Source organism: Schistosoma haematobium, chromosome 1, assembly GCF_000699445.3.
Source record: "Schistosoma haematobium chromosome 1, whole genome shotgun sequence".
In the NCBI taxonomy this organism is placed as follows: Eukaryota; Metazoa; Platyhelminthes; class Trematoda; order Strigeidida; family Schistosomatidae; genus Schistosoma; species Schistosoma haematobium.
In genome coordinates, this window is record NC_067196.1 from 60,102,819 (window position 1) to 60,118,074 (window position 15,256).

Below are 15,256 nucleotides of genomic sequence, written 5' to 3' on the forward strand. Positions count from 1 at the left end.
GGAGAAGACGTCCAATCGGTTACAGACACTGAGACTCCAATTTATGCCTTGGTGGATATGTTAAATTTGTGAAAGGACGATTCCTTTGTAGTTTATGACTGACTAATTTCGAACTGCAAATACAATACGTACGTTCGTGCTCACCCAGTTCCTCTTGGTCGAAATAGCGTTATTTCTGGGATTCTTAGCTCGAACTATAATTCAAATACTCTCAATTATCAAAATAAATCAAAGGACCTGTGTTCTCTTTGCAAGTATGATGTTCAGCACTAGTAGTTCTGTTTTTCTATTACTTGAGGCTGATCAGTGATGTTTAATTAAGTGACATACTTCCACGGGATTACATGGATGCTTACTTTAAATAAGATAAAATGTTGGTGATTTTGTTGGGATCTGAAATATCATTCAAGTACCATCCATCAGTTTGGGTTTTTAATGCAATAGCTTCGATTGAAATACATAACATAATGTAAAATGATAAGACAAACGTGACAAGATGAGTAACCGTCAACCAATTTTAACAAAATTAAGAGCAACACTAGCATTACTGAAGTTAATAATCACGATACTAATAGCGAATCAGTGATGCACACAGATTACCACTCAATCAACTTTTATTAGATAATATTTAACAAACTACTCATTATTAATTAAGCATTTATGACCCTCACACTTTATGCTTCACATCTTCTTAGTGTGAAATTCAAGCTAGTAATTCGGTGATCATTGACGTAGAAAGTTGCACGAATGAGAGTCAACCAATGTTGCAACAGCTTAGATAAGCACAGTGATAGGAAATCAACGGAATGATGAACGTTGGATGAGGAATATTAGATCAATCGGAAATGTTATTGCACAAGAATAGATTCAAGAATTAGAAGCATGAAATGATACTCATCTAAACATTTCAAAATATATTAAGAATAACTTCAACCTTACTACTGAGACCGAATTTTGACCATGTCACCAGTCGGTTATTGTGCAACTCCAAACGTAACTCAGACTGTTAGGCCAATATTAGCATGTACTAGATTGAGTGGTGTGAACATGTCAGCAGAAGAATAGGTTATGTCCACCAAGTCAATGCTAACCTACTTTGATATCTTTTATTCATGTCGACACTAAAACTTTTTTGACTTTATATACAGTGTTAGTGCGTTCTTAACTTGAATACTGCATATAAGTGGCTAGCCTCTTCTCAAACAAAGACAGTGAGCTTTTGGAAAAGTCCGAGAGAACAGTAATTAAGCCGATTTCAAAAATGGCGATGCTCCCATATGATACTCGACTGGCCAAACTAAACCTATTTCCACTGTCATCTCGAAGAATTGGATGTAACTTGATTACAGTTTTCAAATCAGTTAGTGATAAATTCGCACTTGCTTTCCAAAACAGAGAATTTACGAAAAAACTCCAAGAATGTTCACAAGCCCAGAGCAAATTACCCGTCGGGTGACTATCAACTTTCCCATCGAATTATCAGCGTGTGGAATTCATTACACGTGATTCATGTGCTCTCCCACAACCATGATAGAGCATATAACCCATCGGATGACATAACCACGTCACTGACAAAATGATTGTGTCCATGTAAAGACCTTACAGATACTCCACATTCACCAGATTCTCGCCTCAAGTCCCAAACAATGAGAGATTTATCTCGAGAAGCTGAAACAAGAAGATCCGGTTGGGTAGCATTCGTCGCTATCTGTGTGACCCACCCACAGTGTCCAGATAGAGTGCCCCTAAACACCAACTGTTCATTCACACCTGAAACAACGTGACGAGTAACGACTCTTTCAAAAGAAAGTTAAATCAACTGAGAGACCACCACTGTCATGACTATTACAGGTCATCTTGCCTCGTGTGCTTTCCAAACTGAAACTGAATCTATGAACAAGGTATACCTGAATCAACCTATTAAGAATCACGATAAATTGACGAAACCAAAAAATTAACAGAATACAAGATAATCTGAGGAGATGTAGAATAACATTATGAGATTGATGGATGTCATGTACCATTTTGTCTCCACTGTCTTTTTAGTAGTTCACACAACTACATATGGCCTTCGCAGTCTTCCAAACTCATGACCTTGGAGGACAGATGCGGTTGCAATGTCCTTGCGAGTCATATTTACAATGCGTTAGGATCCATGGTAACCTTATAATTTCATATTCTGCGTATAGTTTGAAGATCATCGTCTGATCCATGTTAGTCCCAGAATAGTGAATAAACTAGTAGATTTCATACGTTATGGACCGAAGAATATGCAAGTAAGAAATCTCTGTAAATATTAATGTGAGGTTGTTTGTGATTTTGATCACACATTGTCCAAATACATTCACAATTCTGAGAAGGTCCCTGTTTGTCATGGTAATTCTTGTTTGTTTGAGATAATACAGTAAACATGGAAGAATTGTTCATGAAAAATCCTAGAATTCCTGAGATATCTAGATTACGGGTAAGTAGGTCTTCAATTTTTATTTTCCTAGCTCAAAGAGCTTCTGGACCTTTATTTACCGCTTGAAACGTCTTGCGGCATATATGAGTGCGAGAAGTTGTCACTCATGATGGAATTTTGGAAATTGGCCCATAAAGCATTGGTTGATGGGAATGTATCTCGAAGTGATATTGATGGTTGTGTTTTGGAAGGTGGAATAGTCTTAAGGTCGGTCCTGACTTTTAACGTGCTTTTATCACTATTTCACACTGTGGGACGCAAGTGCGTGCTCGTAGGAGTAGGTTTCAACACTACGTACGCGAAAACATATAAGACATTTAAAAAATTATAATTAACAAATAGATTAGTCATTTGATAATTAACGTATCCATTCTGCATTTGGTCAAGTGATTTTTAAAAAGGATTTCTTCATTCTCAGTAGATTGGTACATCCACTGACCCAGTAACACTTGTTATAGTAATTAATACAATATCTTCCGAGAACTGATCGTGTGAACCGAAATCTGCTTATGCACATTTGTAATCACTATAGTGGTGGTAGTAGTACATCTATCGTTTGTTGACTTCAGATAGTGGCTGTGTTTATGAATGAGCATAGTTCTAAGTAGCGTAAAGAACTAAAACACTTTGGCCAACGGTATTTGGTTAAAATGGTTTGCATCACCGTCATATTTTGCGCTCTTGCCCTACATCAGAGTTCTGTAGTAGACATTGTATACACTTAACTCAACGTTCAATAGATTTCCAAAAGTAGTCATTTAATCAGCAACAACAAAAAACAACCTGAACAAGAACGATGAAATTTAGTTAGTCAGCTCTTAACCAAAGTTTATTAACGAGTAACTGGACCTTATCTCTATCTACCTTAATTATGGCACATGTAGCTTTATTCCGACAAAAGTTAATATGTATGCTTTAACATCACAACTAAGTATCTAGTTATTCCCGTGTTATATACACACTGACGTTTAAAAGCACTTCAATTTGTACTGTTACTTTTATTTTAATACACAAAATGAATAACCTATCTTTAATTATAGGAAAGTGTTGGATTTATCAAATATTGAATAGTAATAACAGAAAGGTACACATACACACATTCACTCTTTTTCACATTTATAACTTTCCACATTATTCACATCTTACTAATTCATATTTTCCTACCGAACAAAATGAATGTCTTGATAAATTGTTAGTTTAGGTTTGGTTGTCAGACGTTATATTTTTTTTGATATTAATTATTACCGTGACGACATTCATGTAAGGTTTCTGGACGTAGTGCTGGGATTATTTAATTTTTAGATTCTTAGATTATTTCAAATATAATTTTTACAAATAATATATTTTATATACTTGGCGCTCAATTTCTATCAAACTGTTCGTTCAGATATTGACGAATATTCGTATAAGTCATCTAAGTTGCCTACATTCATTCAAACAGAAGGTGCTGCATTAGTTAATGTAATTTCTTAATGACACAGATGACTAAAAGTAATTAAGGTCTTACAATCAGTTTAACAATAGCTTGAATGAAATAAAATGTGAACATAAAAGTGTCGTCTAAGTTGTCACAAAAGTCAGTTGTGCATCTATATTTTTTTAAGTGCTCACAAGAATTTATATATAGTACGCAACTCACTAGATATTTCTGACCTTTATTCACTTGACTAAAACGTTTACTAGCACGTATATTGAGTGGGCTTTCAAAAGTATTATTTCTCAAGATAAAAGTCAGTACCCGCTCCATTCGTTGCGTCTTGCTGTAATAGTTCGCTCATATACTCTTTCCTTGCATCTGCACGCCCCTCCCAATAAAAAAGACTTATTCATTCACATAAATACTATTTTTTTCTTGGTTGACATAATTAAACTCTGTCAAATTTCTCATTGATTCTAAAGAGCTAGAAGATTAAAGCCAGATACTATGTTCGAATTCTCATGGATATTCTTTGTCACAAAAGTAAAGATAACTATTTTACATTCCAAGCATTTGTAACTTACTGTATTCTGACTAGTAGTATCTTAAAAACGTTGGCTGTGGTATTTAACATTCATACCGTAGCTATAAATCTCTGTTTTAAGCACAAACATGTATGGGGTTTTATTTATGTCAGTCTTCATTGAAACATTTATCAAAAAGCCTCAGAATGTTGTACCGAAGTCGTTGATCCATTCGAGTTGTCGATGAACTACGAAGCTGCCAATTTAAAAACTGATTTAAACGTTAGTTAAGTTGGGTTTTTTTTATCTAAGAAATGCATTTATTTTAGTCCATCTTGGGATTTATTCGGTTTGATGTTAAAAAGTAACCCTTTAAACGTACAGTACGTACCTATCCTTTTATGTTGACAATAAATCTGTGAACTTGTTCACATACATCGAGGAATCGCTTACATAGTTGACAAATTGCGATGTTGTACTACGAATAATTTGGTTACAGTATTCTTCACATTAACTGACATTGTTTGGTTCAAAGTAACCAATGGTTGGAGACTCTTGGTGACATGGCTCAGAATCGATCACAATGGCGTCGGTGTATACACTCTCTATCTTCCCTTAAACTAAGAGATTAAAATCACTTCATATCTTTCTTTCTACGAACCAATTCTTTCTTCTTGTACTATATCTCTATATGCAATCTTTCTCTTATATATTACCACCTTTGACCTAACCACTGCTATGAATCTGGTGTTCATCTTGTTGTGCTGATGCGGTATGGCAACCTGGACCAATGCACATATGTGCCTGGTCCTACATTGTAGCTGACTGACTGACTCAAAGTAACGTACAGAACTAACATCTAACTTAGAAGATATCGGTATTAATTTCAGAGAATATCCTGATCGTGTAAATAAAAAGAGTAGCTTGCTGCTTCATTTTTCTTATCAACCTTTAAACCAAAGTAATAGTACACTGAAAGTATATTTATAGTCTTACAAAAACATACTTTTCTATCCACATCAATTTCGCGTTCAAAGAAATCAGTTAACAGTGCATCTGCTTAGGTTGCTGTAGTGCAAGGTAAAAATATAAACGGAATAATTGACAAGAGTAATTGAAACTTAAAATCAACTACAAATATGACATACAATGGCGAAAAGTGAATAAATTCGGAAGACTAAAATGTTTGTCCGTTGGGTTAGAATATCGCGAAACTCTATTTGTGATACCTTGGTTATCTTAAAGCAAGTTCTGAGACAAATTTTAATTTTGGAATTCGGTATGTCAGTATACTGATAGTTGATTTTCATACCCAACTAGATTCTTAATTAAGCTTTACTAAAAATATGATGTTCTCTGTGCACACTTTTCACTACTGGTTAGATTTACAACTTAATATTCAGAGGTACTATTTGGTCAACTGAGGCGTCATTTCATTATCTAATTGAACATTTTCATTCGATGGTATGTTTAAGAACTATGGTGTTTTGGTTTGTGGAATTATGTTCTCAAACACATCGCGAAATAAATACTTCCTCAAACATACAATATCACGTTTGTTTTTTAGTTAATTTATTCGTTGTTCGGTTTTCCAAGTTTTAAATCATCCAGACGTTAACTAGTATATTAAAGTTCAAAACGCTTTCAATTTGATTATTCTTAAATTTGCTTATTTGTATATTCTTTAAATTTCATTCTTTTGTCCAATTTTAACCGCAACACTAATTTTAGGAATAATGCAACTGATTTTGTAAATAAGTTGGCTGAACTCAGCATACCACTAATTATATTCTCTGGAGGCATAGGAAATGTTATAGAGACAGTTCTGACATCGTCAGGTGTATCCTTGGAAAATGTTCGTGTTGTTTCAAATTTTATGGACTTCAATCCTGAAGTAAGGATTAATATTCTTTTGATAGGTTTCATAATTAGTATTGTCTGATTACCCCTTGATAATCTAACACAATTGCCTGGTAAGCGAACTTGAAGCTATATGGGTATATAAGGGCTTAGTTACCTCTACTTATTTAGACAATCGTAGATATACATTATGTTTTATTAATCTCCAATACATACGGTGTTTGTGTTATATCTCAAAGGGCCGCCGATTAGAGGGCAGTGACTTATCGATCGGATCAAGAGACTCAGAATCTCGATAGACTATTCTGGTCCGTTGTCCCCGACTCAGCTAACGCGATCAAGAAATCTTTGTAAGGCGTAGGAAGTGTATTCTACAGGCAAACAGCAGATACCAGGTCAGGTCAAGCACACAAGTCAAGCGTATTTATACAAATATTTACAATCGACATTGTCATAGTAAAATGTTTTTAAACATTAATCAATAAGTTCATCAATCGACAGGCATTCAAATATTTAATCGACAAGTTCATCAATCGACATCCCTTCAAATATTTAACATTTAATCGATAAGATGAAATTACAAAATATGAGTTTTGGGGATCTATAGTCCCCAACAGTTTGGGAGATTATTATCAAGAGGAGAAGCTGCGTGAATAAAGGATTAGATAGTGGACGAACTGTTTCTTGGAACAATCTAAACAGTTCTTACTGGTTTCTCACTTATTTTATCCTTCAAAAGTTCGGATTCTGTCAATAGATGCTCTTCTATTTTTAAGGCCAGCTAGTTATCGGGTGATTTATTCGCTAATCGAAATACGACTTATTCAATATTAGTACTGTTCTAGACCAATGACGTTCGACCGGTATGAGCAGTCTAGCGTCTCTATTGGTCCTTTGTTCGCCTAGCCCGTCCAGTTGAGTCCAGAACGCCACTAACGACTTCCACTGTGCAGAGCGTTTATTCCAAACACACTTGGTTTATATACCAGCCAAACAGACCTCATCACACAATAAAATAGGAAATAATATGTATACAAGATCAAGCTAAAGAGTGACTGTGAACATGAGAGACTGTAATCAATGAACTGAACATAACTTAAGAACAGTAAATCGTATAATAATGATCTATAGGTCAAAATGAAAATTATAATAAGAGGAATATAGATATACATAATCTAGCTACTGAACAGTTATACAATAGGAATATGTATAATGTTAGTCCATTAATAGTTCTCAGAAGTTACCCGTAATTTAATCTTCACTAGGATATAACAAATGCTAAGTATTCTAATGACACGAAGTACTAATGCAGTTATCCTGGCCCCCAACTTCTGTAAACAGTTGGACTTGATTACCTAGGATTGGTTAGAGTTTCTTTATTTTATTCAACAATAACAATCACATCCCACATCTGCCCCCAAATGCCCTGGTGCGACCGAAATGCTCTCACATAGCCACGTGCATACAACCACTGCCAGTAAAGTCCTACTCACTGCCTTCTCGCGGCGGGGGTATTGTTTACGAAATTTAGAGGACGAAGAGTGAGTGTCTGGCGCTTTAACCGGGTTGGTGGACGCGGAGGGTTCACCTAGGGGAGTCGGAAAACCCTGATTCCAAACCAGTGGTGCACATGAGCTTCAGTATCCTAAGGGAACAAATAGCGTATGAACCAGTCGTTGGTCACCGACTACTATGCAACTGCATCTCCTTACGTTGCTCCACTACCTTGTGGATTAGACCTTTAGGATGAAGGCTTCGGGTGTGGCCCCCTAAAAAACCACCTGCTTCGGTTTGGGCATCTGGGCATTATCCTAGCCCTCACGTAAATCGAATGATTTGTGTGGCGCATATCTATTTAGTGTCTTCTTGTACCTATGTTTATGTGTTTAAATAAATAATAAGTACATCCTACATCTGTAGAAAAAAGAGCACTACATTAGACTCCTTCAGTAACAGCTGAAATTTCCAGGCTCGAAAGCCACCACACCAATGCCGCTTTGAGAAACTGGGCAGGATAATTAACTCTCACATTTGAAGCGTAGCTCCTACCCTGATTTTCTGAATTCGTTACATTTATTCGAGGTCTAGTCCATTTGACCCACTGCAGTAAAACAAGTTGGGTTTTACCATACCTTGCTGTCTTAGTAATATCCAGTTTGTAGATTTGAACTCATCATAAAGTACTGTTATCTAATTAACAAGTGTAGCTAGCAAGTAGGAATTCTTGCCTCGGATATCTTGACGTTTTTAAACCACAACTTTTCTTGTTAACAGACATGTTTTAAACTTTATTTGCATAGTAATTGTTTTCAAAAACGATAATTTATTACTCTTGTACTTAAACTGTACATCATTGTAACTTTTATGTACACGACCATGTTACTGGAGTGGTGTTATAGTTACAAACAACAGTAAGTGTTGTGATTATAACAAACTTTTCTTATAGTTACAATTTCTATGGGGTTTTAGATCCTTAATACATCGTTGATTCAAAATTTGTCTCTTCTCATACTAGCTATTCAATCCTTATTTTTATAAACTGTACAGGAACCTTTTTTCCAGCATAGTTTTAAAGTAGTATTGTCGTTTTGATGTCCTCTTTTACTATTTAATAATTTATATATTTTAGTCTCTACGAATCACATCGTCTTTTAATGTTAAGATACCTGTAAATGTATTGTTTTAGGGTCGTTTGGTTGGATTTCAAGATCCTGTTATTCATTCTCTTAATAAAATGTATAATGTAATACAAAATTCTGAATATTTTGAAACCATTCTGTCGAAAAGACTTTGCATTCTGCTTATTGGTGACTCAACTAATGATGCAAAGATGATTGATGATGGGGAAAAGTTTTATTATGAACAAGTTATAGTTATTCGTATAGGATTTTTAAATGAAAAAGTAAGTATTTTTAGGCTCAATATCCTTTCACAAACGGAATCTATTCTTTTGTAAATTTCTTGTGAACGTGGATTTCAGCTATTGATATTAAAACTGTCTGTATCTATAATTTGAGAGAAGTAGTAAAAAAACGTTTGACTTAATTTCATAGGATTGTTGAAGTTCATACGTAAGATATCTTCAAAACTTCAGTAATTCGAGATATGTTCCACTGATACACTGTATTGATGATTCGAGACTGTAGTTAAAACAATGTTCAGTTTTCGAATAATCTGGTGTTAAATCAAACATGAATAGAGACTCATTCCTTTCAGGTGAGGTGTTTTTACTCAAGGCTCATAAAATAATAAAAATAAAAATGAAATATTAACTTGAAATTAATCTCTCTATATATTTAAATTCAATAAAATTAACTAATAATCCTGATGTTACTCAACTGACTTTCTAATTTGTATTCAATGGTTAAGAAGGTGTAAATATAACCAGAATATGCGACAGAATTCTATCTTGTGTAACATAGTGTGTTCAAGTCATGTTTAATTCTTTTTGACTTTTTAAAACAGCCTTTGATAAAATAGTTATTGTTATTACAGTGTGGTAAGCATTTATAGTTTACTTTGGAGATATTTTTATAGTAGTTACATTATTTCTCATTTGAAGACATATGGTTCGACGATTTAAGCACTTGAATTTAAGGAGGTCAATACCTACCTAACTCCGCCTGGAGTCCCTCCGGGGGCTACTGCTGGTCCCAAGCCCGGATAAAGGAGGAGGGTTGGGCATGGGGTTAGCGTCCCCATCCCGTAGAAAACTAACTCGCTAAAAAAACGCTAACCAGAAAAAATTATTCAAACCTTTTGAACTCTGCCCTGGGAGTCAGAAGATCTTCATTTAGAAGAATTATGACGCCTCATGATGAAAGCCGAATCCCTTCGGAAGTTGCGAGGCCGATGCCCCTTCTGACAACCAGAGCGACCATTTATTTAGGTACATGGAATGTTCGTAGAATGTGGGACACCGGAAGAGCCTTCCAGATTGCTGCAGAAATGAGAAGATACAACCTAGAGGTACTTGGGATCAGTGAAACACATTGGACACAAGTTGGACAACAACGACTAACTACAGGAGAGTTCCTGTTATACTCCGGCCATGAAGAAGAAAATGCACCACATACACAAGGAGTTGCATTGATGCTGTCCAAACAAGCGCAAAATGCACTTATAGGATGGGAATCTCATGGACCAAGGATCATCAAAGCCTCGTTTAAAACAAAGAAAGAGGGCATTTCAATGAACATCATCCAATGCTATGCGCCTACCAACGACTACAATGAAGACGCTAAAGATCAATTCTACAATAGGCTGCAGTCAATAGTCGAGAAGTGCCCAACAAAGGACCTGACCATTCTGATGGGAGATTTCAACGCCAAGGTTGGAACGGACAACACTGGATATGAAGACATCATGGGACGACATGGACTGGGAGAAAGAAACGAAAATGGTGAGAGATTTGCAAATCTATGTGCCTTCAATAAACTGGTCATAGGCGGCACCATATTCCCACATAAACGCATACACAAAACCACATGGACTTCACCGGATCACTCTACACAAAACCAAATCGACCATATTTGCATCAACAAAACGTTCAGGAGGACTATAGAGGACGTGAGAACGAAGAGAGGAGCTGATATAGCATCAGATCATCACTTACTGGTCGCCAAGATGAAATTGAAACTCAAGAAGCACTGGACAACGGGGCAGACAGTATCACAAAAGTTCAATACGGCCTTTCTCCAGGATACTAACAAACTCAACGAATTCAAGATAGTCCTCAGCACTAAGTTCCAGGCCTTTCATGATCTACTCAATGGAGAAGGAACTACTGTGGAGAGCGACTGGAAGGGGATCAAAGAGGCAATCACTTCAACATGTCATGAGGTCCTGGGTCACAAGAAGCACCACCACAAGGAATGGATCACTGTTGATACACTGGATAAGATTCTAGAAAGGAGGAACAAGAAGGCAGCAATCAATACCAGCCGAACAAGAGCAGAAAAAGCCAAGGCACAAGCTGAATACACGGAAATAAACAAACAAGTGAAGAGGAGCATCAGAACCGACAAACGTAAATATGTGGAAGATTTAGCAACGACGGCGGAAAAGGCTGCAAGAGAAGGAAACATGAGACAATTGTATGACACGACAAAGAAACTCTCTGGAAATCGCCGCAAACCAGAACGACCAGTGAAAAGCAAGGAAGGCGAGGTAATCATCAACATTGAAGAGCAACAAAACAGGTGGGTAGAACACTTCAAAGAACTGTTGAATCGACCAGCTCCACTGAACCCACCCAACATCGAAGCAGCACCCACGGACCTCCCAATCAATGTTGGCCCACCAACAATTGAAGAAATCAGCATGGCCATCAGACAAATCAAGAGTGGCAAAGCAGCAGGACCGGACAACATCCCAGCAGAGGCACTAAAAGCAGACGTAGCGGCAACTGCAAGGATACTCCACATTCTCTTCAATAAGATTTGGGATGAGGAACAAGTACCAACAGACTGGAAAGAAGGACTACTGATCAAAATACCGAAGAAAGGCGATCTCAGCAAGTGTGATGACTACAGGGGCATCACTCTTCTCTCAATACCGGGAAAAGTCTTCAACAGGGTATTCTTAAACAGGATGAAGGACTGCGTAGACGCCCAACTTCGTGACCAGCAGGCAGGATTCCGTAAGGATAGATCGTGTACAGACCAAATCACAACTCTACGGATCATTGTGGAACAATCAATTGAATGGAATTCATCACTCTACATCAACTTCATTGACTACGAAAAGGCATTTGATAGCGTGGACAGAACAACACTATGGAAACTTCTTCGACACTACGGCGTGCCTCAGAAGATAGTCAATATCATACAGAACTCATATGATGGATTACACTGCAAAATCGTGCATGGAGGACAGTTGACAAAGTCGTTCAAAGTGAAGACCGGTGTTAGGCAAGGTTGCTTACTCTCACCCTTTCTCTTTCTCCTGGTGATCGACTGGATCATGAAGACGTCAACGTCTGAAGGAAAGCGCGGGATACAATGGACATCTAAGATGCAGTTGGATGATCTAGACTTCGCAGACGATCTGGCCCTTCTATCCCAAACGCAACAACAGATGCAGGAGAAGACAAACAGTGTGGCAGCAGCCTCAGCAGCAATAGGTCTCAATATACACAAAGGGAAAAGCAGGATTCTCCGATACAACACAGAATGCACCAATCCAATCACAATTGACGGAGAAGATTTGGAAGATGTAAAAACCTTTACGTATTTGGGCAGTATCATTGATGAACAGGGTGGATCTGATGCAGATGTGAAGGCGCGGATCGGCAAAGCAAGAGCAGCATATTTACAACTGAGGAACATCTGGAACTCAAAGCAACTGTCAACCAACACCAAGGTCAGAATTTTCAATACAAATGTCAAGACAGTTCTACTGTATGGGGCAGAAACCTGGAGAACTACAAAAGCCATCATCCAGAAAATACAGGTGTTTATTAACAATTGTCTACGCAAAATACTTCAGATCCATTGGCCGGACACTATTAGCAACAACGTACTGTGGGAGAGAACAAACCAGATCCCAGTGGAGGAAGAAATCAGGAAGAAGTGCTGGAAGTGGATAGGACACACATTGAGGAAAGCACCCAACTGCGTCACAAGACAAGCCCTCACATGGAATCCTGAAGGTCAAAGGAAAAGAGGAAGACCAAAGAACACATTACGCCGAGAAATGGAGATAGACATGAGAAAAATGAACAAGAACTAGATGGAACTAGAAAAGAAGGCCCAGGACAGAGTGGGTTGGAGAATGCTGGTCAGCGGCCTATGCTCCATTGGAAGTAGCAGGCGTAAGTAAGTAAGTAAGTAATACCTACCTCTTACCATCGCATGATATATGACAAACTTGTACTTATCCATTATTACTGATTTTTGCGCTGATATTATCGTGGTGTAAGTCATGTATACTAAGAAGCTTCTTGATACTGCTATCGGCATTGTTCTTTAAAACTCACAAACCTTTATATGTTGCTTTTTAATCAAGTAAGTTTGTTACTTAACAATTTGGTCGTCTTATTATGAACAAATGTTTTGGGAACGCAGGATTTCTAATTTGTCTATTACATAAAATATTGATTATGAGAATTCTTTGTTGTCACTATCTGTTTAATTTATTTTCATTATAAGACTGAATATTGTTTTGTGTTCTAACAGTGTAGTTCAGTGACTAGTACATGTTTCCTAATACTTATTCAACCAGATACGAAGAGCGTAGGGCGAAGAGTTGGATCTATCACAGTGTTAACAATACGGTAATTCTAAGGCGTAGCATGGATTTTATGTCTTGTTGTCGTGTCGATTTTGAGTTAGAGTTCACATAGATTCCTATTGTTATTTATGGTAATAGTGTTTGTAATTAAAAGCATTATATTCCATATAGAACTTTTCCGTTGAATGTGCTTTTAGTTCGTTAAACGGTAGTGCCCTTTACACATTTCAAAATAAAGCATTCACTCCATGTAAATTAGTCACTAGTAATTGGCAGAGTTTACTATGATATATATATACTGTAATTGGACTGAGTCGAAAATATAACTATTTGGGCTTCCTGATGTTGGTAAACCATTACCTTAGAATGCGCATATCTCTTTAAATTAAAGGATAAAATTTTAATTTATTTAATGTATTCTATGTGAATGACTAATTTTTTTCAATCCATTCTTTGTATATTATGGATTATTCAATTTACTATTTATTTGTGTTCACAGAATGACGAGAAAGTGGAATTATTCAGTTCATTATACGATCTGGTTCTTTTGAATGACGAGACATTTGATATTCCTTTGTTCATCTTATCATCTATTGTTGATTCTACTGAACTATGTAAACATGAGAGCAACAATGAGACCCCAAATATCTGACAATAATGCTTTTAAAGACATGGGTGTTTCTGATAAAAACTGTATTCTAATTATAATAAAGTATTTAAATCCTTGTTTGGTTTTTGAGAAAAATGTATTATTTGGTGAAGTAGCAGTACCAAAGCATTCAAATTCATAAAATTGATGCTCGGCTAGTTGTTCAAGGGAAATATAAAGTGTTCTGCTAATAATTTTCCACTAAATAAGAAAAAGACTCGTAATTTATTAGTTTGATTGCTTGAATTAACGGATGACTAATTGAATTTTCAGTATTTTTCATACACATAGTTCCCTTTATCATTTTGAAAAGAGCAAGAACAAAGATTCTAGCAGAATAGCATGAATTCATTTTATTTCGTAGGTTCTCGTCAGCTGCTTACAACCTGTGATATTTAAAAATCATAATTGCATAATGGATTTAAATTGCTTACTGAATATTGTAAATATATACCTAATGTGAAAGAATATTCTACAACATTAATTGTGACAACAGTTCAAAAGTGGGTTAGAAACAATTGATTACATAATGAATAAACATTTATAGGAATATAGTGATTAGAGTTCAGTTGAAGGATTATTAATTTGAAAGATAGTTGAAAAAATAAAATAGAATCAATGATGTAATAAATGCAACAGAAAAGAGAAAAAAAATTTAAGGTTCAGTGAAGGAATATTTGTCACCAGGGCTAGGAAAGATTAACCACCGTCTTCTTTTGAATACATAGGTCAGGTTTTTGACGCCTGATGGCAATGGCTTCAGCAAACTTCAGAAGACTGGAGTTTGGCTGCTTACTAATCACCCTAAAGGATTGTAAGGTATCTACCTGATGTCCTGTATCAAGGAGATGTTTGGTGATTGCACTGTTCAGAGTCTTTCTCTTGTTCTAAGACTTTTTGGAACATGTTCAAAGAATCTAAGATATGCTCTCCTTTCAGTTTGGCCGATGTAGCTGCTTTGGCAGGTACACGTAAATTTATAAATACAGTTGGCGGTAACATGAAAGGGTTGCTTGTCGATCTTTGATTGGGTTATTGAACATGTTGTTTTATAGAGAATTAAAAGTTTAGCAGCCGGATAAGTTCTGGCTAGCGCTATATTCAGTCTC

At 36.4% G+C, this 15,256-nt stretch overlaps 1 protein-coding gene across 3 annotated transcripts; it reads left to right on the plus strand.

Moving 5' to 3' along the window:
* Window positions 1-2,073: 2,073 nt before the first annotated feature.
* On the plus strand, window positions 2,074-14,224 carry NT5C3_4 (5'-nucleotidase, cytosolic III). 3 transcript variants are annotated; one of them, XM_051218538.1, is made up of 7 exons: window positions 2,074-2,158; window positions 2,190-2,376; window positions 2,418-2,464; window positions 2,496-2,671; window positions 6,137-6,299; window positions 8,952-9,167; window positions 13,998-14,224. In XM_051218538.1, exons 3-7 carry the CDS (start codon window positions 2,426-2,428, stop codon window positions 14,148-14,150), a joined length of 747 nt encoding a protein of 248 aa, XP_051074681.1. In that variant the 5' UTR covers window positions 2,074-2,158; window positions 2,190-2,376; window positions 2,418-2,425; the 3' UTR covers window positions 14,151-14,224. The 3 variants fall into 3 exon arrangements, with proteins under 3 accessions (XP_051074681.1, XP_051074682.1, XP_051074683.1); XM_051218539.1 differs by having other exon boundaries at window positions 2,190-2,464; XM_051218537.1 differs by having other exon boundaries at window positions 2,074-2,671.
* The last annotated feature ends 1,032 nt before the right edge of the window (window positions 14,225-15,256 follow it).